The following is a 26,361-nucleotide window of genomic DNA, read 5'->3' as shown; positions in this document are numbered from 1 at the left end:
GATGCTTATGGGTCAAAGCGTAAGCCTGATGTTCCATCAGCGTAAATGCTTAGCTCACACAATGTGCATTAGCAGCAGTGTGCCTCAGCTGCACAGTCATCACTATTGAGCCGGTGGCCTTCGGCGAGTGCCTCCACCAAGAGAGGGTGGGGAAGGCAGGTGACGTCATGATGCCATTAAAAGAAGAAAAAAACACTTGACAAAAGAGGGTGAAGAAGATGAACTGAGTCATAAAAAGGGTGGATACAGACTGTACATAGAAGTCATTCCACCATGACAGGTAGACACATGTTTAAATACACACAGATCCATAGAGGACAATAGTGGAGGTGAGAAATGACTCAGAGCAAAGCAACAAACTTTTTGATCAACAGGTGGGCCAACACACACACCGCTGTGCTTCCAAACTAAAGCCCTTTATGATTGCCAAGCACTCTAATAACTTCCAGTCTGTCGGACCAGACGGCAAGCTCTGTGGGTCATCTCCCCTATCATTCTTTCTCTGGATACGACAGGCTGAGAGAGAACAATAATGATACAGCCTGCTGCTGGCTGCTAACTGGCTTCGGTGGAGTCTCACCCCCTCTCTCAGCACAGTGGAAGAGGAAGGTCATCACAGCTCTGTGGGCCGGGGTAACCCCAGAAGAGAAAAACAATGGGATAACAGGGAGGATACGGTGCTCTGGCAGTTGGTGTTCGGCTCAGAGGCTCTTTGTCTTATTAGATCACCGTAAACCTAACACTGCAGCAAGTGGAAATGTGCCCGTCGCTCAAAGCCATTCATATGACTTATTTCCATTTCTGTGTGAGCTTCGATGTGTAACCTTTGACATTTTGAAGGAATTCTGCTTTGTGAAAATATTTTTTCTCCGTGCCGACTGGAAAACGAAGCCATTTTAAAAGTGTTTCTGCACGACATGAGAACCATTCGTGCAAAGGTACATCATGCACTTACCTCCGGTAGCCAACTGTAACCTCTCTGGCTTGAAATCGAGCATTCGTTTTCCATTTGCCACTGCATGGCATGTGGAGCAAATAGGTGAAACACTTGCTCAATCAGTTGCATTGTACGGCGATCATTATCAAGAGATAAAGCTCATCCAACCAGGCCAGGAAACCATTAAGAAAAACACTTCAATGAAGGACACATAGCACCACTTCTATTCTCTCTCTTCAGTCAAGAATTTCCCATTTAATTGGATTTTTTTCATTCAGCATTTGTAACACACGCACATTTCGATCTAACTATAGTCCCTTTCACTCATGCAGTCTGTCCTGAAAGGTTCAGGAACATTTCCTGCATGTGGTTGTGTGTGAATGGGAGCAGGGATCAATATTCAGGGAAGGCCTGGTAACATTTCAGGGGGAATGCAGACAAACGCCGGCATGAGTGAAATCTGGACGAAAATCTAAGAAATATTATGCATGTTGGCTATAATCTAAAGGATTATACATCACAATGAAATTGTTTTTTCTACCTTATAATGTTGATGTTCATGTCATTATATACATGTGCTTGTTTTACAATACAGGCCAAAAGGTTGACATTATTGTCTTAATCTTGTCTTCATCCTTTCTGTGCGAGACAGCAGGCGGATAATAAGCCAGAAATTCAGATCAATAACAGCATCAGAGCAGACATCCAACCCCTCATTCCACCCATCTAATAAAACTGTCTCTCTCCCTCTCCTAAATGGAAATCACACTGGTTTATAGTCTGTCACCTTTGACTGACATCTCTTCAAAATGTCAACTCAAACTCCTGTTTGCACAGAAAGTGAGTAAAATAGGGCCATTCGCTGTGACGTGAGCGATGTCACTTTGGTTTATGTAGAAAGCAGAACTGAAACTTTACATTGATGCCAAGCTCAACTCCCTTTGGTGGGTTCAGCTTGCAAATGCTATACAGATTCTCCAGGAAATAGACCAGACCATAGCACCAATTGTTTGTTGTCTGCATTGGGCCTGATCGTTGGTGTGTCGGAGGACATTGAAACTGAGCCCAAAAAAATAAAATAAATGACCTATTGTCACAAGATGAATACAGTGCTGGGTCGCAAACTGGTGCCACAGAATCACACTGATGGCAGACACACAGAGAAGCCACTATCAGCAGTGTTACGTCACTATTAGTTACTCAGAGCCTAACACACACACACACGCACTGTGACCCAATCACACACATAAACACACGCATGAGAAGACCACTGATGAACGGAGAAACCAAAGATCCAACACTGATGGGGAAACTTAATGCTGAGAACAGAAATGTGCCTCTGAATCACTTCCTTTGGTGCCATTCAGAGTTCCTCCACCATAAATAACTATTTCCCCCTCAACACTGACTCTCTCATCTTTTTCAGGCCACTGAAGGTATTTTAAAGCCAGACTCTATTGCTGTGGTGTTGAAAAACCAGCTATTACCACATGAGATCACAATAAACAAACTCTCACTAAATAATTAAAGCTAATATTTGTAACAATTGTGTAATTATGCAAGAACATATCAGATCTGCAGCGCTGTAAGGAAACCTCTTCCTTATATGATCTAGCTTGAGTCACTTGAGCGCCTGTCCATCAAACCGCCTTGCCAGGAATTACAACATACCACTGCATATGGAGACACAAGAGACACGGCTCATCATTGCTTTTCTGACATTAAAAGAATTTCACAGGCAAGATGAAAGTTCTTTAAAACTCCATCCTCTTTAAAGCTGCTTCTTTGGAGAGGCTATCTGGGTTCAATTTAATGCTTCCTTGCCCGTTTAACCAGGTACCCGGGCAGGCTGTGGAACCGGGGGGGTAACCACAGGCAGGAAATCCGACCTCGCTCTACTCCGTGTGACCGCCTGCTCCAAGAATCCCAAAGCAGCATTCCCCTTATTCATCCTCCAGAAGCCGTGGGGGGTGGGGAAGTGCTCTCCCCCGGTTTAGCGTTGCCAGTGAGTAGTGAGAAAACTGCCAGTAATCTCTCGCAGTACTTCCATGCACAGCAGCACACGTATGGGCTTACACAATATTTATTTCAAACAGGTAACCTTTACAGACTTTGGGATGAGGAATAGGAGCGAGGACTGGAAAAAATCCACCACCAGCTCGTTAAAGGACAGCTACTATGCAATTTTGCCCAAGCCAAGTCGTACGAGACCTTAACATATTGTACATAAGATACTCTTTGACATCTCCAAAGCCAGAAGGAAGCACTCCATCATTTCTACGTGCAGGGGGAGCTTGCTATAATCCTTCCACCTCTCGAGTGAAATCGTAAACCGCATGTCACAGTAAATGATGTGCCGAAGCTGGGCTACAAGATTGCATTGAGGGTCTAAAGACCCCGTTCAGCCTTCAGGAGGATGTCCCATGGTGGTCTAATAGTTTCCTGGCAGCGGACTGGAAGCCCTTCTTGGGAGAACAAGCAGAATAGTGTTTGAAGTGACGGGGATGATTGGAGGAGGGCTCGGAGAAAAGCAGTAATGAAAAGCAGAGGTGGAACTAACTCCGTCCACACGCACAGACCAAAGACAAAGCCCCGAATGAAATCTTGTGCTCTGAGGGAGTAGGACCCTTTGATCACACATGAAAAGTAACAAGGTTACAAAAATGTTCCAAGGCCAACTGAAATCACATTTAGTCATCCCTCTTTTTTTAATAAAAGAAAAAGCCAATATGTTTTTTTTTTTTAAGTATATTTTTTCTATTTTTGTCATTTAAATTTTAATAAAAAAAGGGAAGAGAAAATATCTTTGGGGAAATATCAGGAATGCTCATTTCCATCTCAGCAGGGTGGAGCAGCATGCCGGTGTCTGTGTTTGAGTGGCAGCATCTGGAGGGCTGCCAGAGCGCCGCTGTTTGACGAGAGACAAAGTAAACACACTAGCGCCGTAGCTTGTGTGTCAACAACAGACACACACGTTGATAGCGGTATTGAAGTGGTATTGAAGTGGTTTTGAGGACGACCACACCAGCATCCAACTCAACACAAGTGACATTTAAAGGTACTTTTATATGCTGATGTGGGGCTGCAGCTGTAGAGCTAAGTGAATAAGCTATTTAGGCTGCTAATGTGCACTTTCCCTCGCTCGTTCAACTAGCTAAACAGGACAAGGAGTGTGTTCATGTTTGTAAGTTAGATAAAAAATAAAAAGGAGACAGAAAGTTGTTAAAAAAAGCTGCCGTCTGGTTTAGTGTGACTCTGAGAATATAACTGCTTTATGCAAGGCTTTATTGGCTGCAGCAGAGGGGGGGAAATGCAATTCAATTTCGGTTTTAATCGAATATGCATTCACTAAGCAGTGTTGTTTGGGTCTTACCAGGAGTTCATCCATGCTCGTCTGGCACTTCTCGAGGTTGATGCGTTTGATGGCCACCTTCTCCTTGCGTGGTAAACAGTAGGCTGCTTGAACCACCGCCGTGGCCCCACTCCCTAAAACAGACAGGAACACGACAAACGATCAGGTTAATTATGATTCAATATATCCGTCACGTCAGGCAATAAAACATTTTCAGGTTGCATTCACATCTGAAGGATGCCTGGCGGGCTTCTTTTAATTATTTGGCCCTTCCCTAACCCCCACTGTAAGATAATAAACCTAATTTTTATCATCATTTCAAAATCCTCCGGAGTTCTAGAAGGTTAAGCAGAGGTCAACGTTTACAGTTCATCCGATTTCTCTTTGGCACAGCTTAAACTGTCTTGTTCATCAATTATGAATGAGCTTTCCCAACTCCTGCCTGATGAAGCGGGTCCGACCGGGCTGCTCTGCTGCACGAGACACGACCAGGAGGTTTCGGTTCAGGTTTATGCCAGAGAGGACCACAGTTTAAAGATCTCCCTTTTTTTAAAATACTTGGCACTGTTCACTGTTCATTGAAACCTGGCAATTATTACTTACATCACCGCATACCACAAACCAGACCATGATGGTAGCTATAAAACTAAGAGGATGTTAAATGTTAGTCACATACACAAGTCAAATATTTAGTGAACTGTAATGTGGTCTGCTCCTAATGTTCTGTCAAAAATGCTGTAAAATAGTCCTTAAAAATATAGCAACAATAAAATATTTTTTTCATTTTAATAACATTACTGAGCAATACTTTCTCATGTGCACATTTTATAAGCTTCCCATGACCTGGACACTTTAAATCAGCCTCATTTTCCATGCTGCCTTATCTAAAAGTTGGATCATAGCATCAGCGGGAAGTCTAATGCTACTTTATACCACAACTGCTATTTTGATGAACAGGCAAACAACACAGATAATCTGATTAAATCTCAGAATCCTACACACAACAGTGGGCTGATCTCCATGTTGAATAATGGGCGATAGTCAGAGTAAAAGCTTGTAATATCCTCCCAGGGAGAGGTACGCCTGTTGTTCATGCTTGGTGTGAGGTCACTTCACTGCCCCCTTAGTGCTTTTATTTAACACACACACACACACAAACACACACACACACAAGATCTCTGGAGTATACGTGACGCTAAGCAATTCTGGGAGCACATTGTCCTCTGGCAGCAGGCTTTGGTGAGTCGGTCCGTAAGCTTTTCCTAACCTCCCGTTCCCTTTTTCTTAACTATGAGCAAATATTAACAAAGTGCTCATTGTGTTGTGTGGAGGTTTTAAAAAATAATAAAAGAAGCTGTTCTGATTTTAATTAAAAAGTAAAGCCGTCCCTGAAAACATGACGGCTTTTTATTCATTTTAATTCCAGATAATTAGAACTTGTGGGGATATGAGAGACACAGAATACAACGGCGTAAATCTTTTCAGTGGAGGCGAGAGACAAACCACAAACTCTTGCTCCAAAAAAAATAAAACTGCAATTTCCTTGTAATTGATAGACAGTAAGGGTCACTTTAATCACCATTAGTGTGTGATTATGTGCGTATGTGAAAGCCTTCTTCCCACAGCTGCAGTGGGTGTCTTCGATAGACAACCTAATGAGCGGTTGGCCTTCCTCGGCTCTCCAGTAATCACAGATCACTCCTCCATTGCTCAAAAGTAAGGGGGCTGTAAATAAATCCTCCAGCCCACCACCACCACCACCACCACCTCCTCGACCTCCACCGGCAGCAATACCAAACAAACCTCTGGAGGCTGGCCAGTGATGGGGAGCTCAACCTTGGCCGGACCACAGGGAGCCAGTTGCCCAGTGCACATCGGAGTGTAAATTCCTCCACACAAACAAACAGCCAGTCGTCAGGGGTGGCTGGACAAGCTGGAGAGCATATGTGTGTTTGTGTGTGTGGAGGATAAAAAGGGGGAGGGTCGTCGGGTTTGCAGCAGGCAAGGTCAAGGGGCACCAAGGCTCTGCAAGCCAATTAGACTGAACCCCAGCCAGTTGGAAGCCTGTGGTAATGTAGACCTGATGCTCTTTGATATTTGCTACTCCCAGGCTTAGCACGAGGTTTACCATTTGTATCCACTGGCATGATTATTTAAGGAGGCCTTTAAAAGGTTTAAATCACGGCTATAAATTGAGTGATTATACTAATGCACACTGGGAGAACACAGACACAAGTCGGTCTCGTCTCGTCTAAGCCACACATCCTCATATCTCTGCCAGTCTCACGGATAAAATCGTCACCACCCTCCCCGTCCGGATGGGAGGAAGCACACAAAAGGCGATCCTCACAAAAAGGCGAGCACTGCAGTAGTGCCAGGGCTTCAAAAAAAACGTCTAATCTGCCAAACAGTGGGGCACAGTCATAAAGGCTGCATATCAAGCATTTTGTAAATGCCTTAATAAATGATCAGAGTACAAACAGAAGCGCTCTTTGCAAATATAGATTTATAAACCTACTTCAAAAGGCATTGCAGAGGCACAGAAACAAGATTTGACTTGTATTGGAAGTGGATGGCTAAATCACATTTCTGTATTAAATTACCACATTAGGCAACGTCAAATGAAGAGGATCCCGTTGTCGGTGGGGTCGACGTAGCGGGAGGAAACCTCCAGTTATGAAATGCTGTTATAGTTTGTCAATTTCCATTTGTGTCCATCTTTGATTTAGTTTAACGTTCCGGCATCTCAGTAATTACATTTAAAATAATGATTTTTTTTTATTTCCTCCACGCCCTTTTCCTGCTTTTTTCCCCAGTTAAAAATAATGGAGGCTGCATTGGAAATTATAACTGCATTTTGACAGTATTTTGAGTGCAAATTCGGGATACCTATAGAGACAGAGCGAACTCAAATCCATCAAAAGAGCATAATCTCTAAAAGACGATGGATAGATGGAAGCCTGAAGTAAGGAACAATCCTCTATCTTTCTACAGGCTCAATACAAAAGCCTATAGTTATTTCTGTATGTAAGGAAAAAGGAAAGCAGTATACAGGAAACGGATGTTACACAGGCCTTGATATTTCCAATCATATCTGGGGAGAATGTCGGTAAATTCAAGTATAATACAGACTTGTCCTGTGTGAATCCCTGGCATGAAACAAGAGGTTGAGGGGTAATTTTTCCATCACATGAGGTCCCCATGTAATACTAGTCCCGTGTGAATAAGGCTTAAGAGGGAGAAGGCCTACATAAAGTTGTAAGTGCAACAATAAATTAAAGCTGTAGATGTAAAATGTAATGTCTACTGTAAGTGGTGAAAAAAAAGTTGCAGACAGGGAGAGACATCACTCTTGTGGGGGAAAATATTTACAAAACAATCATGGTCTTTGAAAAAAAAAGCAGTCAATGTTTTCTGTAAGCATGTTTCCTCAAAACAAGTCAAGCTTTGCATTGGGGAGCCTTTTGAGCGTTACACTAAAACCTGGTAATGTGTGAATGGGGGGAACATGCAAGTTGTTTTTTCTTCCTCACAATGAACACGATTGTTTAACCATAAACACCCCGAGTGTTGACTGACAGGTTTGCTCTTTTGGGAGTTGACATCCGAGTATGAAATGTTTGCATTCCTCCTATCCGGGGCCCTGAAGGGAACTCAACATCCCCAAGTCATCTTTTGGTTATCCGGCTTAACTAAACCTAACAATCGGGATCCCACGACGAAAGTCGACCCGTTGGTTTGTCAATCTGGCTAAGGGGCGGCGTTTGCAGCTTGTATCCAATCACAAACATGGACAAGTCCACTGTCAGCAGAGTGGCATATTTTACAAAATATAACATCAACAAACATGAAGAAATTAAACACAGGCTAAGGCAAAACAGTTTGAACTATCTGCCAAATGTTGGAAAGACAGCTGAGCAATAAATTGCAGACTGTGTGAATGAGTATATTAATAGGCTTATAATATCACTGCTCCATCTGGGGCACGATAGATCTGACTTTAATTACATTTGTGTATTAAATTAAATTAATGTGTGGCTTCGATGTATTCTTATAGAAGAGACGATACTTTATTCATTCCCTTATGGAAATGATTGCAAGCAGGACAAAGCAACAGCATTACACTTAATTAAAAGCATTAAAAGCAGCTTAAAGACCATTAAAATACCAAGAGGCAATTTAAATCTCAAGGTCTCATTAAAGAGCTCTTACTCATGAGATGTAAGCTCCAAATAAAATCATGGTCCAATATTTTCCTCATGAAAAGGTTGAGATATTCGACTTGGTAAGGTCAGAACATTCACTTTTCCAGTTCGTTTTCTAACTGCAAAAGAAAGCGCATCGAACAATATCGTATCAGATTAGATGGCCTAGAATTAGCTTCTCAATGGAGAGTGGCAGCAACTCCCAGTTTGTCTTTCCTGCCCACGTCTGCTGTCTTTTAATACATTTCCTCTGCATTTCAAACATTCAAATGTATAATAAGAAACATCACACGTGATAAGAAATCTCTCTTTTAGTGTGATCCGACAGCAACTTTCTAAACATATCTGGCCTCCACTTGAAGCTGATCTTGAATAAGAGAAATGTTGGTCAATGGGGTTGCTTGTGATTCTGATACGTTTGCTAGAACCCCAAAAAAACAACATCTCAGGGACTTACAAGCAACAGGGAGGAAACATGGTTGCCGGTGGATACAAACAATGGGAGCAGAGTTTCCAGTCAACATTTGCCAGCATGAATGATCCAAAACTCAGATCCAGAATGAGAAAGCTGTACCCCCTCCAGAGCATTACACCGAGTGGGTGTGAACCATGTAATAACAAGTCCTCTCTTCCACTGGGGGAAGTTACCAAAACAACAGCTCTGCTGGCCATGCAGGGCCATCCTCAGATCACCAACCTTCCAGTTGGACAGAAGAGCTGTGGGCAACATCATGAGAGCGTCTCTCCAACAGTTTCTTTCAGTGGGGTGCGAAGCCAAGATGGCATCAGGCCCGGAGTATAGTTTATAGTTAAGGTCAGTATTTAAAGCAAAAACGCTAAATATTTTCTGTTTTCAGCTTCAACACCGTAACAACGTTCTTCTCTTTGTGTCATGTGATAATAAACTGATCTTTAGGTTTGAAGTGTGTGTTGAACAAGACAAACAATTTGATGACATCACCTAGGCTTTACGCTTTTTATGACTTGAATATGCAGAAAGATAGATGATCTTTATAATCCCCAAAAGGGAAATTAAATTGTCATAGCAGCAGATGAAGGGCTCAATTTCCTACGAGGGTGTGCACGTACTGTACTTTACATTCTGGTGGGAAACGACTGTGAGGAAAATTACCAATATAATAAAACCCACATTTTTATTTCATCAGGGAAGTCATATACGGATAAAACATCAGTACTCGATGAAAAATCTAATTTAAAAAAGTATATTTAAGTATAAACTTTCTAATACAAACTGTAGCCTGTACCAATTTGGTCATTTGAATTGTTTACCCACCCTCCTCCCTGACTACACAAACCAAAACAACACCACAGCCCACCCCAGGCTGTTATGCAACCTTTAAGAATATGACATCCAAACATGAACCCACAATACCTCCTTTAAAACTCTTCAGCAATTCAAGTTACTATATCTACCCTACTGCGGCTCCTATCACATGATGTTTTCCAGAGTAGTACTACTTACTAGCGTGATTTATTAATGGGCAATAGGCTACGTTCAGGGAAATGTTGACGGCAAATGTCAAGATGGTAACCTGAGGAGGTCACTCTGATGTATTAGTGCCGTTCCATGTCTAAATGATGAAGAACAGGACTGGTCAAGTAGGAATTGCAGCTCCTCCGACCTAAAGCTCGACTTTTAAACCTCCTTGATAATATGACGCAAAGACTGAAAGTGCAGAGCGAGAAAGCTCCACAGGGCCTGTTTGCAAAGTTTAATATGAACAGGGGCAGACGTCAAACAGGAGGAGTTCTCTTGTTTAACCTGTGTTCACGAGGAGCCTGGGAACACAGGCTCACACAGAGGGTTCTGCTAATTTAGATGATATACAAGGTGGACCAGCTTTCGGCCAATTATAAAAACGAGGGGGGAGAAAAATAGACTGCACAATTCATTTCCAAAGCTCCGCTGATGATCATGATCTCTTGCCCTAAGCAGTTCTGCAGTCCAACCTTGAAATAGCCTCACTAGTTTCAAATTTATGCTGACAATTTGTGTCACACGCTGTATAAGTAAATCGCCACAGAAACTGCTTTCGATACAAGAGGGGCTTTATCTGCGTGTGTGCATGCTAAATTGCATCGTCTTGCGGGGCGCCTCGGATCAAATTTTCCAAGTAACTGAGAAAGTAGAAATGGGTTGAAGCTAAATCCGAGCCTTTTAAAAATATACAAAAAAAAAAAAAAAGGTTAGGGACATGCAGAACGGACCCCTCTATAAACAGACAGATTCCCTGCAGAGGAAGCACGCGCCGCTGAGGTAAAGTAAACCAGGAGGCACAAAATTAGCTGATTTCAGAGGACAATACTTTGCTTATATGTTACACACTCCTCCTTATTCTCCTTCTCCCAAAAACGAAGTCGGCCAAAAGCGAGGACAGTGTCAAGTATTTGCGGGGTGGAACATTTCAAAAACCTAAAAAAAAAGTAAAAGCTGTCATTCCTCGGGTCAGCCAACCTGTAAGCAATCCTGAGGTCGCCCCGAGGCTTAACGCTGCACAGGAAAAGGTGCAACACGCCTCCTGTCACACTGGAGGGAATGAAAGTAATTATTGTGCTGCAAAAATAAAAAAAACTTCTAGACTTATTTTTGCATTGCAAAAAAAAAAGGTATTATTGGTGATGTTACCCAACAAACTATCAAATGACTTCCCATTTTCTGTGACAGACGTCTGTTAGGAGCCCCTTTAATGCTGATTAATCCTCTCCAAAAGGGCTCTGCCTAACTGGATTAATTCAAGGCTGTAAATCGCCCAAAACAATACCCTACTCCGGGAAGGGGCCGTGGAGTATAATCTCTGGACTGCAGTGGCAACACGAGTGTTTTGGAAAGTTCTCTGCTTGGATATCCAGCGTATTTTTTTTTTTTTTTTTTTTTTTTTTTAATGGGAATGGGCGTGAACACACAAGGCAGTACAAGTTTATCATGGTCTCAGTCAGCGACGCTGACACTTTTGCTTTAGCAATTTAAATGCAGTATCTTTCCAAATTCAGAATATAACTTTGAGAATGTGTTATTTATAACGACAAGAAAAAGACGTTGGGTTCAGTCTCGTACACCAACACTGACACATTAGAGACGAGATAGTTAAAAAAAAAAAAAAAATCATATGACGCCATCTATCCAATACATCAAATATTAAGCTACCGCTAGCTTGTTCGCATAAACGGCCGCACAATGAAAGCGGTTATTTTCCAGCAAATAGTCAGTGCCCGGCCCGGGTAGAGACGTTATAACGCTCGTTTACGACTTCGGCATAGCCCTCCCCGGTGGACTGGAAACATTTCACTGACTCCAGAGTCACAACACCGGCCGGGCTGTGACTGACCAAGTTGCCCCGAGACGTGATGAACTTAAGCCGGCTACTGAGAGAGAAGATGCCCTCAGCTCGGTTCACAATCCGAAAATATATTGTTAGCTGTGATAAACCCCCTTTTTATGAAGCTAACGGCAGACATTCGGTTAACACACAACGTTACGTTGAGCTAACAAGCTAAGGGACCACATACCAATCACCTCGTGTAGCTCATAATCATCTTTGTTGATGGACCAGGTTTGGGAGCTGAGGTCCTCCGACATGGCTGAGGAGTCCGCTGGGGCCGTACTATCTTGTGTGAAGGCGGTGAGTCCAGAGACTGCGCGTAAAAAATAAAGTCAAAGTAGTCCAAACACAGCACCAACGGGGGCGACACTTCCCCTTCTCTGCGAATCCTGCAGCACTCCCGTCATTCCCAAAGTTTGACACGAGCGTAGCGGGCCCCGCCTACCGCATTCCTGCCGAGCGAGCGTGGAGCTTCCCGGCGGACATATTGGGTGTACGCGTCTCCGGAATCCGTACAGTCAGAAGGGGGGAGTTATCGGTTGTAGCTACAGCTCAGTAGTCAGCTATATAGCGCAATAATGTTGTATGTAATTATATCTGTGATTTTCACTTTCTATGTAAGAAGACAAAGCACTACAAAAAGTGTGTGAATAGTCGGTAAAACATCTACGGTTTCCGCCACATTTTTAATGGCAGACTGTCTTTCGTGGGTTCTTTTTTGCCCAGAGTTTCACCTCGCAGGCATTCGTTCTTCTCATACAGTCAGCAAACCGATTTGTTTCCACACATCGGCGTATCTCACTATCAACCCATCTTCACCCAGAAACATTTAATTAACGGATCACCTAGTTAATGACTTAATGTGTTGAGAAAGGCTACCTGACAGGCTGTACTCAGGGCGAACTTAACAATCAACATTCTGAAAAGAGGCGGTTTGCTCCGCACCAGCTTCCTCTCTGATTGGACATTATACAAACGCTGCTTTGTGATTGGATGTTCATGTGTTAACTGTAAAATGTACTGAGCCGGAGGTCTTCTTTTACAGCATTCAATTTGCGACACCTCTGTTGGTTAATTTTATTACATGCAGGGCTTGTACACTCGCGACACATGCTGGAGAACATCAGAACATATTGTGCTTTTATAAATGTACAAATGCTTTTTTTTTTTTTTTTTTTTAGGTAAAATTAAACTGCTGTTGAAAAAAATGTGTTAAAATTATGTTTGAGGAAATAATATTCAGACCATTTATTCAATGCATAGTACATTCACTTTAATAAAAGACTATATCAAAAGTACAAAATCACAGTGACAGAAATGAGAGAGGCACGTGTCAGTAAAATGCAACAAGTGGAAGGAAGAGTTACAATCACAACATCGCATGCTCGAGATCCAATCTCACCTAGAGGCTGACTCTTAAGAGGAAATTGCCAGCGCAAAAAAAAAAAAAAAATACTGAGCATTTAGTAGACTCTGCCCCGAACACAAACACATCCTCCTCACCAATAAACCAAGATAAATACAAAACCGTGACAGGCCTGACTTATATTACTCTTGAAACATAATAATGGCCATGCTCAGTTAAAACTTTGCTGGTATTCGGTATCCTTGTGCAGCTTGAGTTTCATCGTGACAATATACAGGAATGACTGTCATCTTCATAGGAAACACAAATAGAACCACGATAATACACTGTATAACGCATACATACAGTGTATAATAAGCCAGCAGGACGTGCATCACAAGCATTAGCTTTAAATCTGTGATGATTACTCATTGTCCAACATTCCCTTTTAATGGCAGACAAAGGACGGTTTAACCTGCCGGCTGCGAGAGAGCTTTGGCCAGCCGTATCCAGAACCAGGCCTGTGTGCAAGGCCGCGTGTAGTCGCATATGGTGAGGAAGCGCAGAATGCTGGGGAACGGCTTGGTCATGGGCTTGTAGATCACTGGAATCAGCCGTTTGCTTTGGGCTCCTCAACAAACAGAAAGATGGAAAAAGGTAAGTTACACACACATGCATGCATGCATGCAGGGAGCCGCTTCACAGAACTAAAATGTTCCTTACCGGGACAGAGGCTGAGAGCGAACTTGGTCTGGAAGTCACAGGCGTCACTTTCAAGGTATTCATCAGAAATCACCGCCACCATCCTCTTACACCTACACAGACAGACACAAGACTTTGATTTCCTGCTCTCCGGTGTCGTTCTGTATCTACGTGTAAACTTTCAGCCTTGACTGACACTGTTGCACACACAGATTGGGAATGGAATATCACGTTGACAGCATCCTGTGTTGCAGACCAACAATACCTAAAACAGCACTAATGTCCCACCTCTTCTCAATGAGTTCGCTGGTGATGGTCCACACACAGGAGCCGGGGAGGACGTCCCGGTCGAACACGCACAGCTTCAGCTTGTACTCCGTCTGTTCCAGCTCGCGGATCATCTCGCAGACAAACTTAAAGTCCTTCTGGCAGTAGCAGATGAAGGCGTCGAACAGCTCAGGAGAACCTGCGATTCAGAAAGATTACATTAACTTGATTTATTTCCATCAAGCCAGTGTTGCAACGTGTGTTGAAATAGTATATACAGTATAATATAGACAGTATGTACAATGTAATGTTTATTTTCCTCGTTGTGACCTCCGTGTGGATGGATACAGATTGATATTTACATAATGTTTTAATAAGTGGGGCGTTTGCGAACATTATTTTACAAAAACAGGACGAAAGATAAATTTTCTCAGTATTTTGTCCATCTGAAAAATGAAATATATGAATGTGAAAATGGGTTGAATGTTTATTTCGGTGACTATGGAGTGAAATAATTGCATGGAGTGAAATAATTGCTCATAATCTGCGTTCACGTTCACTTCTCTCCCATTAGAGTTAATAGACTTGTGTATCGGTTTAAGGTCAGACTTTTAATGAAAAAATCCACAGAAGCAAAACAGGATCATGATAATGAAACCACATGACCGTGCGGAGGAACTGAAGGTTTCCTGTGTGATGCCGTCCACAGAAAACAACATTCAGATGTCTTGAAATTCAGCGTTTCACTGTTGAAGTTGGTCAGTTATATACTGTTGGGCACTTAATCTGAAGTTTTTCCTGTGTAAAAAGTACCTAGCTGTCAGATGAATGTACCTCAGAATTCTGCAGTACAGTAATTGTGTAAATATATGCTGTTATTTGCTACTGACCAAGGTAAAAACATTTAGCCTATGTGAGATAAATACATCTCTACTGTGACTGTGAATAAAAAAAACCTCACAATAACTTCACCATGATGAATTTTAATTATGGGGATCATCGTGAGTGACCTAAAAAAGCTGTAGTATCATGTAATAAATAAAAAAAACAGACTCACGTGCCAATTACTTGCAGGGAGACTTATGGTTTATGTTAAAATGGTTTGACTGTTTGTTTTTCACAAATCTGTGATGCAGCAAAATATTTGTGAAAATAAAAAATATGAGTTAAAGTGATTCCAGTGAGTCTTTATAGAATTTGAAGCAGATTTGGACGATTATCGTTTTAATAGCGCGTTTCCAAGGTGACATTATGAAAACAACAAAGCTTATAGAGACGCTGACCGTCGGGGTCGTCGTACAGGGTGAGACCGGTCCTCTCCGCGGTGCGGGGGAAACAGCTGTCCACCTCTGCGACCTGCAGCGGGGGCTCGGACCTCTTCTTCAGGCTCTCACAATACTTCCTGACATCCTCATCTGGAAGAAACCAGATGTGCACACACACACACACACACTTGGGATGAGATGTTATAGCAGGTGGACTTACTTTGAGCACAGTATGTGTTTGCTGAAATGCTGCATTCACAGATTCAGAGTGTTTTTCGCGTGAATCTGGAGATTCCGACATTCGAATGGTTTCCTGAAGTGGTCTCCAGGGTTTAACAAGCGCGTGCGCGTTTCGGTAAAGTAGCCCTGGTTTTTTTTTAGTAACACAAATGACAGCAACGCACCCATCAGAGGGCGAAGATCCTCCACGATGTCATTCCTCTCCACTTCCGCGAGGATCGACAGCAGCTTGCCCACGGTGGCGTCCGTGGTCCGGGCCTGCCAGTCCTCCAGCACCGCCTTGGTGGGGCTCCGGGACGTCTCGTAGTTTTTGATCTCCAGGTACCCGAAGCCCATGGCCTCGGCCACGGCCATCCAGTCCGCCGCCACCGCGGTCCTCGGGTTCAGGTACAATCCCAACTTTTTCCTCACGCTCACGTTCAGCGCGACGAGAGGGATCGCGTCCAGGTCCGTCTCCGAGTCGACGGCAGACATGTCGGGACGTTTGTTTTTGTTTTTTTAAGTTAAAGACACGAAACCAAGATGCGTTGTACGGAAAATAGTTCTTGATTTCAAGTAGTGAAGTCCTGATTACAGAACACGGAACTGATGTGAAGGCTGCGTCACGGGAGGGGGAGGAGTCACTGTTCACCTTGACCAGTGCCCCCTCCAAAAACAGTGCTCACTCACTCACTATTGGCATTATTACACGTGAGCAGAAAGTAAACAGGTAGTGTATATATATATATATATACACACTTTTTTTTTTTTTTTTTTATGAGGAAACTGGCTTGCAAAATATATCCGTCTTTGTCAAACTGTTTCTATTCCCCATTCTTGCCGGCTGCATTCATAACTGCCTTCCTTCCTTCAATCATATTTAATGCAAAACTCAAATGGTGTCAACATTCAGTCCAATGGGAAAAAGTGGCATAACAAAAATCACACGACAAAAACTCCCAATTTAGCAGTTTAATATGGTAAATATCACAAATAAAAAATGTAAAAACTGTTAATCCAACAAGAAGTGATTAAAAAAAAAAAAACAACAATCTGCACCAAATAATCAGCAGGAAGCTGTTCTGCTGCATAAAACTCTAAACCACATATATGGCTTTTTGAGTTCCTGCACTCTCAAACAGGAAACAAGTCCATAAAAGGCGCTTTGTTGGGACCTATATTACTCAAGAACTTGTGGCATACGTGCAGATCAGACAAATTCAAAGTATTCAAGGAACTCGCACTTCCTGAAATCCTCGTCGGGCGACGTGACACAGATTTTTTTTTTAACGCAACAGTCCAGGTTTGCGTCACTGCAGCTTCCATCCTCGCAGTGTCCCATCCACAGGTTTCAGCGTTTGCTTGCAGGCAGATCACAAGTTTTTGCTTCTGGAGAAATAGAAGTCAATGCCTCTGTCCCGGTGTTGTCTGGGAGTGTGAGATGGGCCCTTCTTTCCTCTTGGTGAAGGCCCCGTGCCACTCTGACAAACAGGGAAACATTTGCCTTTAGAGTGTTGGATTTAAAACATTTTTCCCCCCGTATCCAGTTAAAACCATTAAATCTCATTGTTTTCCAGTTAATTACCACAAAACTGTACATACTAGTAAGTGCAGTGCTTTAGTAAATGTGCTCTCACATTCCATCACTTTTATTTATAGCCATAAATTATTAAAAAAAGAAGAAGCTATCACAGCTGCCCACACAATTACACTATCCACTTCCCTTTTCTCAAACACCCACCGGTTTCTTGTTAACGTGCCTGCTCCATTCAGGCGCCATGACGATGGGGGCGGGGTAGGTCTCGCCGAGGGACACGTGAGCGTGCGACAGCGAAGCCGTGCTGAGGGTCCACGGCGTGTGCACGTCAGCTCCCCGGATCCCCCGCAGCTCAGGAACCCACTGCCGCACGTAGTCGCCCTGAACGGGTGAGCAAACAGTGACTGAAATCCGCAAAAACATCCGCCTGGTTTCGGCACAGTCATTTAGGGGCCAAACAATGGTGGAGCTCAGGACAAAAGTCAGAAAAGGGAAACGAAACTAACAAACACGTGCATCTTCTCAAACCTACATTGTTGTCGTAGTCGAGGCCTTGCTTGATCATGTTGAACTTCCTGTTCTCTCTGGGGTCATTTCCTATGCCGGCGCTGTACAGCCAGTTGCCATAGTTACTGCAGACATCGTGGTCGATCTTTGGAGGAACATTTTTAAATGGCACTTTTATATAAATATAAAACACAACATCTCAATAATTAAATCAAGCAATTACAGAATTATTTATGTAAAAAAAAATTCCAGTTAAAGCCGACCTACCAGAAGGGATTCAAACCACTCGGCTCCCATCCTCCAGTCCAGGCCCAGGTCTTTGGTGAGGAAGCTAGCAACATTCTGTCGCCCCCTGTTGGACATGAAGCCTGTCATTGCCAACTCTCTCATGTTTGCATCCACGAAGGGCACTCCTGTCCGTCCTTCTGTAATTACAAATACATATTTTCAGCTACACTTTTTTTTTTTTAATGAAGAATATTTTATGTTCAATGAGGAGAGAAAAAAAAAGGTGCAAACCTTTCCACGCATTGAACTGGTTCATGTCCTTTTTCCATGGAACCGATTTGTCTTGAAGTCCTGAGATAAAAAAGTGCATGAGCTCCGCATCCATTTACATTGTGACAAATAATCTTTTAAAAACCTGAGCTCGTTTTACCTTTAATCTGAAACAGTCTGTCCCCGAACTTGACAGCCACAAACTTGAAGTAATCCCTCCACAAAAGTTCAAAAATGACCCTGAAAGACAGCACTTTATTATTTGCTGAGTAGTGGCCTTTCAAAGAATAGATTTCCTTTCTCCCTCTTTTTTTTTTGGATCACTCATCTCAGTCATTTTAAACGCCGGACTCACCAGTATGTGCTCTGATTGGCTGTTCGCTCCCTCTCATACTGCTGGATCTGATGATAAATATACCTGGGGGAAATGCAGCCCATCGCCAGCCTGCAGAACGCCAGAGGAGCATTAGCAATGCATTTATGGGTATCAAACATTACACTCTAGCATTCAGCAGTAGAGGAAATGATACAATAACACTCACCACGGTGCAAATTTAGTGGAATAATCAGCACCAATCAGGCCATTACGAGTCTCCTTGTAAGTTGCAACTGCATCCTACAAAACAGAAAACGTATATTTATTACACTTATAACCCCATCACCATACTAGCGCCCGTTTGCGATGCGCGTTGTACTCACCGTGTCCCAGAAGTAGTGTTTGAGTCTGGCCAGAGCTCGACTTTCGCCACCGCCGCAGGGGAAGGCCGAGCGAGGATCCGCCACAGGCTCTAGAAGAATAAAACGAGAGAAGCAATTCAGCAGCCGACTGATTTCATACACGTTTTAAACGCTCCCCCGATGTGCATTAAGACGCGCGGAATCATAAAAGCTTAATCATATACACGGAAAGCGAGGCGGCCCGCCCGCTCGCCACCGGCACTTAATGAGGAAATCTGTGCTCAGCGGTCCGCCTATTGAATTCTGAACGTAGCAGCGGTGTGGATTCACTTGATGGAAAAACAAAATGAGCAATTTGTGCTTCCTTATTGCCAGCGGCATGTACGGACATTAATACCGGAGCCAAGTTAATAAGCACATAAAATAAAATCGACAGGAAGTTGAGTGATGCGGAAAGACGTTTCTGCAAATTCACAGAATACACAGACGCAAGGGGAAAGCACAAGATTGTTCAAATGATCCCATTTGAGCAGATGAGACATTAGGATTATCCACCTGTCTGTTCCAGGTCCTCTGCTGTAGGAATGGCTCCTCCCTCTAGCCCTTGGGGAAGAGGCTTGAGCTGCTCGGGGGTTGGGATCAGAGGCCTCACCCTGCTCTGGGTCTCCACCGCCTTCCTGAACTGAGTGTACACATCAGGCAGCCTAACAAACCAGAAAACATCTCTCATAAAATTGCCAGAATCCAAAAACAGGACGGTATCATATATTTTTTTCTCACCTGGACATGTGGTGAAATGGAAGATCTTCTCTGTGGTACAGCGTCGACCCCCAGCAGGTGTGAACTTTGACCTTCATGAGCGCACAGGCGTCCTTCACCCGTTTCTCAACGTTGAGTTCCTCCGAAGTAACCTGGGACACACAAGTGCGTTGAGGTTAAAAGGTCAAAAAATCACCAGACGACGTAACAAAGAGTAAGAGTTTTTAAATGACCTCTTCGTGGAAAGCCACAGTGCTGACAGAGCCCAGCTGCTTGATGAGGTCTGCAACTACCTCCTCTGGCTTTCCCCGTCTCACCACGAGGTTGCTGTCACACACAGACACACACACACACACACACACACACACACACACACACACACACACACACACACACACACACACACACACACACACACACACACACACACACAGAGTACGTCCAGGTTAACACCATGCAAGCTGCATCCTGGGTAGAGAGCGAGTAACTTCCCCCTTCGCTGACCTGAAAACGTGATGGCAGCAGTGTGCGTGTGTTAACATAAACATAACCTTCTATAAGCTCAGGTGTGTCCTGATCCTGTTCCATCTATATCAACTCAATCCTAGAGAGCCGAGGACAGGGTCTGTCCAGACAATAACATGGCACGTTAGTTCAAGACCACTTTTAAATATGATTATTGGGTTTTTAATGCTATAACGATGACAGATCCAAATCGTGGAGAACGTCAGCAATGTCATTAAAGCAGTAGAGTACACATAAAGCAAGACCAGACGACAAACAACTGTTTATCTACCTGCCCTTGTTGAGCAAGGTGTTCCTGAGGTCCCTGACACTCTCCAGGAGGAAGCGCAGGCGGAAAGGCCCGGTCTTCGGTAGGTTGTAGTTGTGGGTCCCCACATAGTGTCTGGGGTCGAAGCAGTAGAGTGGGACAATGTGCTCCGCATTTCTTTGAGCCCAGTGGAAAAGCTGCATTCAAAGATGACAATGTATATGATAAAAAAAAGACACAACACTTGAAAATAGTTAATTTTTTAGGAGCAAACTGTTTTGGATATGCAAATATGGCTGCTGTGATATGGTATACAACTAAACCAGGCCAGCTAGTGTTGAAATAGACAAACACTACACTGAAGTCTGATTTGGTGTTACAGGGACACTGGAAGTAAGCAGATGCAATTCCTATGCTCAGTTTGGAAAATTCCGCCTTTTATTTTGAAAATATGCAACCAGAAGTGGTTAAGTTGGTGTCTTCATTCTGTTTTTCTTTAGTTTTTGACACAGCCAGACACAAACTTACAAGGCGGCAACGAAAGGCAACCGTTTTCGTGATGCATTCAAACGTTCATTTAACTTTAAAGGGGCTTTTATTCTCAAGGATTCCAAACCGGAAGTAGCATCCCGGTTGCTGCTGACGAGCACTAGCTTTATGCTAGTAGCAAAGCGACTACATAACACACAAAATGTTCACTCAGTGATAACAAAGCAACTGCTCCACGTTTATACACGACGAGCAACAGACACGTTGACTGTTAAGTTAAAGAAAAGTTGCTCTTCCGTTAAATACCGAAGGGTTTTACAACTGTATGGCCTCGTAACAGATTCAGTCATCTTACCTCGTTGTCGTGGAGACGCAGGTCGTTCCTTAGTAAACATATGATTGTACGGGAGGTAGACATGCTGTCGGGTTGAATGTAGCAGCGGCGGTTGGATCAGAAACACCGGGCGAGCTCCGGATTAAAGGGAACCGGTCTGCGGGTCCTCACTGTCCCGGTGCTCGTGCACAGCGGCGCGGTCACGTTTCACGTCGTTACGAAACGTCAGGTTTTGTAAGGTGGTGGTTCAACAGCTGCTCTCCTATAAATACAATGCAGCTGGGTGCTTTTTTTATTATCATATATATATATATATATATATATATATTATAAATAGTGATATATATGATGTGTCAGTCAAAAGTACATTTTGTACTCAAGGAGTAGAGTACAAAATACTCTGTATTGATTATACTTCTTTACTCAAGTACAGTAAAGTAAAAAAAAGTACAGCCTCTGATGTACTCAAAGAAGTAAAAAGGTACCACTTTGAAAGACAAAATGTACTCAAAGTATAAAGTAAAAGTATCCCAATTCATAACATTTCTAATGGCTGTTTTTGCAAGCCTAACTGATACTTGCATCATATGAATAAGAAAAAGACATATTTAATTCCCCTCAAATGCATTAAAACCTAAGTAAGTCTTTTTTTTGAAAATGTACAAAGTACATTTATTTTCAAAGTAGTAGTAAAAAGTCAAAGTAGGTAAAGTACAAATACCTGAAAATTCTACCGAAGTACAATTTCCCAAGAAAAGGCTGTTGTGAAAGGAGATTTCGAAGTATGTGTGGCATTTTCTCTCACATGTCCTCCTTGTGATCTATTGCCATAATTCATAAATAAATAAATACAAAAAGGAGCAAGATTTCAAAACAGATCATGTAGGACAGGAAAATAGTTATTAGCTCCATAAAACCAAAAAATAAGACACACAGACGACATAATGGAATTACACAGGGAGATAGTCTTAGACCTTGGATTTATTAAGTTAAATGTACAAAAGATCAATGACTTGATACATTTCATGTTTCAAGGCTTTGTCATTAAGACAAAACAAACTCTTGTCCCAATCGAAAGCCTCCCAGCCTTTTTCTTTTCCGCCCGCCTCGCTCTCAGAGAGACAACAACACATACTCCTGTCTAAATCACAGTACAATCTACTGTATAACGTAGCTATTTCATCAAATAGATTTGTATATAATGTAAAGAAATTTCATACAAAAGTGCGGAACAATATGTATTTACAGTATAATCTTTTTTTTTGTTGTTTTTTCTCTCCGTATAAAAAAAAAGAACTTCAGCGAATCCCGTGTGTGTGTGTGTGTGTGTGTGTGTGTGTGTGTGCTCTCTACTGAACAGCTGCTCACCTTATTAAGAAACTTCCCGCTTTGGCAGTGAACATTTGTGTTTACAAGCAGATTCAGATAAGGCACTGACGAGGGTCAGAAAGCAGATTTGATCGTTCCTTTAAGACATCAATCTCCCCGGTTAAAGTTCAATCTCTTCCCCGTTTTAAAACCATTTTTTCCAACTTGACCCCCCTTTTTTTGGCGACTTGTAATCACACGTGACATCACACGGAGCAAGTTGTGCTGTCAAGCGACGCGTTCGTATCGCGTGGAGAGCGAAGGCATGGGGGCTGACTCATACTGAAGTTACAACAAAAACAAATGTAAACGGGACGCTTACTTCAATCGACTTCATACTAACACGACGTGATGTCAATGCATCCGATTTGGTCTGTGCAGTCTACTGTGCACGAAGCTGCCGTAACATAGAAAAAAAGGCTATAGGGCTCTGAGGTGACTAAAACAATCCAACATGACTTAATACTGCACATGAACTCAGCCTGAAGCCTCTGCATCTTCTCTTTGGCCACTTGTTTTTGTGTATTCATCTCGATGGACTCAAGGCTCTGACTGCATGGGAAGCTGGAATGATGTCACAGACTCCGACGGTAGTGTTGGTATTGCTTAATTAATAGACATTGCACACCGATGCAAAAAGTTTGGTTCTTTTTTTCTTCTTCTTTTATGCTACACAATCCTTTTTTATGAAATTATAGCTTTAAAATAAGTGTTTCAAATAGAAAAATATCTCCTCAGTTGATTATCTTGCATGTCGGGAAAAAAAAAAACGTGTTCAATGCATGATATCAAAAGTGCAACATCGACAGTCCTTCTAAATGGGGTTCTGAGTGCCATGAAAGAAGGGTAAAAAAAAAACAACCCTCTAATGTGTTTTAAAAAAGACATTCTTACTTACAAATTCTTATTGTAAGGCGTTGACAAAAATACATTTACATTTCCTTTTCAGGCGACGACAGAAAAGCTCATCGGCTAAGCTGACTTTGTATGTAATTGAACGTCGTATAAAAATATTTGCCATCTTGATTTCACACTAATTGAGGCTGATGAGTAACTTACAGTACTATCAGATGTGATCACCAGTTAGGATTACATGGTGCCGAACCGAGACACTGTTCTGTGGCAGTAAAATGAGGCCCGGAAAGCTTCGAGACGCCGCTGCTCTCTCACGCCGCTTCTTAAAAAAGGCAGCAGTCTGTAGCTCGCGAGGCTGCCGAGTGCTTTTCTCATCAGTCCAAAAAACACCGCGACGCCCCAGAGGACTCTGGAGGTCCGACGCTGGCCTCCCGTTGAGTAATCAGGGGTCGAGCTAGCCGGGTGAGAGATGCAGGGGTCTTGACAAGGCAGATACTGGTGATAGATGGCAGGGCAGGAAGTTGGAGTGAAGCTGAGCCCTGGTGGTGACGGGGGGGGGGGGGGGAAAGGCGAGGAGCCGGGACCATTGGAGGCCTCGCAGGCAAAAGGGGGAAGGGGGAAAGGGGGTCCCGCAAGGCCTCAGAAGCTGCCCTGGACGAAGGGGTGGCTGAGCAGAACGTCGGCGGTCGGCCGCCACTTCTCCTCCACGAACACCTGCCGCAGGAAGTCCCTGCCGGCGTCGGACACGCTCTCCGGAAGCGTGGGCTTCGTGGGCTGAGTGGCGATCTTGAAGATGGCTGCCATGGCCTCGTACTCGGCCCACGGAGGCTTCTGGGTCAGCATCTCCACGACCGTGCAGGCGACACTCCTAAAAACAAGAAAACACATCCAGCTTTTAGTTTGAAGTCTGTGTGAATGATATTTTGATGGTTTTATTTTCTATTTTTTTGTATCATTCAAATATGGTGCGTGTATGGATTTATGTTTCTGTTATGCTTATTGTCCAAACTGTGGTTGGACACAGATTTCAGATAGCATTTTGTCTTGGCTGCCATGTTTATTGCATACTTAAATATAGCTCACTTTACATGTTGTAAGAGTCACCATTCAGTGTTTCCTCTTTATTGAGGTCACGGTGTATTTTTCTGCTTGTAAAATATATAAATATATATATCTTTCTGTGCTGCAGCAGCGTGATATCCCCCTCCGGGCCTCATTACAGCTCCACCTGATCTTATTCCTCACCACACATCAGCTTTGCGGCCGTAGCCCTCCCCGTTGATGACTTCGGGGCTCATCCAGTAGGGGGTGCCAGTGACGGACTTGATTCCCGTACCAGACATGCAGATGGTCTGGATCCGTTTGCTGGCTCCGAAGTCCCCCAGCTTCACGTTCCCCGAGGAGTCTCTCAGGATGTTAGCACCTGGTGGAGCGAAACAACGTGAGCTCAGAGGTATTCAGGAGCCTCCCGAGGACTGTCAGTGCCCTTGAAGGGATACTTTTGATAGGTTTGGAGGTATTTACAGTGTGGCTACAAGCACTTGGACCTAGGGAGGAAGGTAAACTTTTCCTTCGGTGGTGCTGGCACTCATTTATAACATCTCAAATATACATTTAACCAATAAACACCACCCTCACTCTGCAAACCCCGTCTGCACGCTGCAGAAATGCCTCATCGGTTTACGCAAACCAGAGGATGAAGTATTGAATCAGCTGTCTGGCCCACGTGGATCCAACGCCCTTCCTTCTCCTATTTAGTAATTTTCCGACATGCGGCCGTCTCTCCCGTTTCCTCCACTTGTTTGATCAGTGACTAATGTACGCCACTCTACTACTCCACACCTACTGTAGGACGCGGGGAGATAGAGAGACTGAATACCTCCAATAAGTCACGTTAGAGGCTTTATCCGGCTCCTCGGAACATTAAATCCACAGCCGTTTTATAGTGGAGTGTCACAGCTCCATCCAGAAAGCCCACCATGTGCTGACAGCTCTTTTACTGCGTACAGAAGAGCTCTTGTGCGGTGAGAAGAGCACACGTCGTATATTACAAGCCGAGAGCATTTTTGTTAAGTGGAAAAAAAAAAATAAAAAAATCCCACCCACATTCATGCTCTCATAGAGGCCCGCCTGTGTCCTGCGAGACCTGCTATCTTTTTTCCCCCGAGCAGACGGTACGTTTCCCTCCCGCCGGCCGCAGCAGTGACTCCCAAAAAGCTGTGGGCAGCCAAACTAAAGCCTTTCCATCCGGTGTCCAACCTTTTTTAGACTCCACCAGCAAGAAGCCTAATATATCTCAAAGGGGGGAAGTTCAAAATAGCTCTTTTTTTTTCCAGCCTCTTGTAGACGGCGAATAACCGAAATGAGGAAATGTCAACGGGAGTGAAATGAATGAACCTGGAGGGTTTTTTTTTTTTTCCCCCTCTCTGCAACCGCAAAGAGAGGCCGTTTAGACACGGTCAGCTAAGCTCAAGTGTGGGTGTTCACTGGTCACAAATCCAATTAAAAAGCCTGTTTCCCGTCACCTTTGATGTCCCTGTGTACAATCATGTTGCTGTGCAGGTAGGAGACCCCTTGGAGGATCTGCCTGGTGTATCTCCTCGTCACCTTCTCCGTCAGGGCCCCGTAGGCTTTCAGCTGGTCTTTTATCGAGCCCTGGAGAGACGGAGACACACGGGATGAGTGGAAGCTGAGAAATGATCTTTATATCGACTCATATTGTCACAGCTGTAGGGTATAGAAACATAGAGGATCTGCTAAATGATGCGTTTGACGGATATAAAATGCTTCAGTGTCTGTTTGTGTCTTTAAGGAATATACTCGCAACCTTTCCAGCGGAAAGCAGATTTATTTAGTTTTCTGGTGAAAGCAGTCCCCCCCCCCCCCCTGAGCCCATTTATAAGTACTAAAAAAAAACCCAAGTGTATAAAC

General features: G+C 43.4%; 4 protein-coding genes across 8 annotated transcripts in view; all 4 read right to left on the bottom strand.

Moving 5' to 3' along the window:
- The window catches only part of oxsr1b (oxidative stress responsive kinase 1b), a 30,557-nt gene extending 18,312 nt beyond the window's left edge, over positions 1–12,245 (bottom strand). The window contains exons 1-2 of one of the 4 annotated variants that reach the window (XM_084033183.1): positions 12,023–12,245; positions 4,311–4,423 (exon numbers count right to left, since the gene is read on the bottom strand). In XM_084033183.1, the coding sequence (XP_083889309.1) occupies positions 4,311–4,423; positions 12,023–12,092 (183 nt within the window). In that variant the 5' untranslated portion in view covers positions 12,093–12,245. The remainder of the gene's footprint in view (positions 1–4,310; positions 4,424–12,022) is intronic. The other 3 variants (XM_084033182.1, XM_084033184.1, XM_084033185.1) reach the window with 3 other exon arrangements.
- An 813-nt stretch (positions 12,246–13,058) lies between these two features.
- On the bottom strand, positions 13,059–16,248 carry myd88 (MYD88 innate immune signal transduction adaptor). Of its 2 annotated transcripts, none has more exons than XM_084033267.1 (5): positions 15,819–16,248; positions 15,433–15,564; positions 14,171–14,348; positions 13,904–13,995; positions 13,059–13,808 (listed from the first exon to the last, which is right to left on the bottom strand). In XM_084033267.1, exons 1-5 carry the CDS (start codon positions 16,126–16,128, stop codon positions 13,651–13,653), a joined length of 870 nt encoding a protein of 289 aa, XP_083889393.1. In that variant the 5' UTR covers positions 16,129–16,248; the 3' UTR covers positions 13,059–13,650. The 2 variants fall into 2 exon arrangements, with proteins under 2 accessions (XP_083889393.1, XP_083889392.1); XM_084033266.1 differs by having other exon boundaries at positions 13,061–13,811; positions 15,819–16,246.
- Positions 16,249–16,949: 701 nt separating this feature from the next.
- cry-dash (cryptochrome DASH) lies at positions 16,950–21,386 on the bottom strand. The gene is made up of 14 exons (XM_084034119.1): positions 21,229–21,386; positions 20,409–20,581; positions 19,846–19,939; positions 19,634–19,764; positions 19,409–19,557; positions 18,875–18,963; positions 18,718–18,791; positions 18,531–18,620; positions 18,336–18,415; positions 18,197–18,256; positions 17,945–18,102; positions 17,703–17,822; positions 17,375–17,551; positions 16,950–17,114 (listed from the first exon to the last, which is right to left on the bottom strand). Exons 1-14 carry the CDS (start codon positions 21,289–21,291, stop codon positions 17,007–17,009), a joined length of 1,566 nt encoding a protein of 521 aa, XP_083890245.1. The 5' UTR covers positions 21,292–21,386; the 3' UTR covers positions 16,950–17,006.
- Positions 21,387–22,170: 784 nt separating this feature from the next.
- Positions 22,171–26,361, bottom strand: part of map3k22 (mitogen-activated protein kinase kinase kinase 22) — a 32,861-nt gene continuing 28,670 nt past the window's right edge. The window contains exons 16-18 of the mRNA XM_084034229.1: positions 25,956–26,085; positions 24,676–24,853; positions 22,171–24,298 (exon numbers count right to left, since the gene is read on the bottom strand). Of these exons, the coding sequence (XP_083890355.1) occupies positions 24,070–24,298; positions 24,676–24,853; positions 25,956–26,085 (537 nt within the window). The 3' untranslated portion in view covers positions 22,171–24,069. The remainder of the gene's footprint in view (positions 24,299–24,675; positions 24,854–25,955; positions 26,086–26,361) is intronic.

Source organism: Eutrigla gurnardus, assembly GCF_963514095.1.
Source record: "Eutrigla gurnardus genome assembly, chromosome: 18".
NCBI classification, from domain to species: Eukaryota; Metazoa; Chordata; class Actinopteri; order Perciformes; family Triglidae; genus Eutrigla; species Eutrigla gurnardus.
The sequence above is the reverse complement of the archived record's forward strand: the minus strand, read 5'-3'. Positions and strand labels throughout refer to the sequence as shown.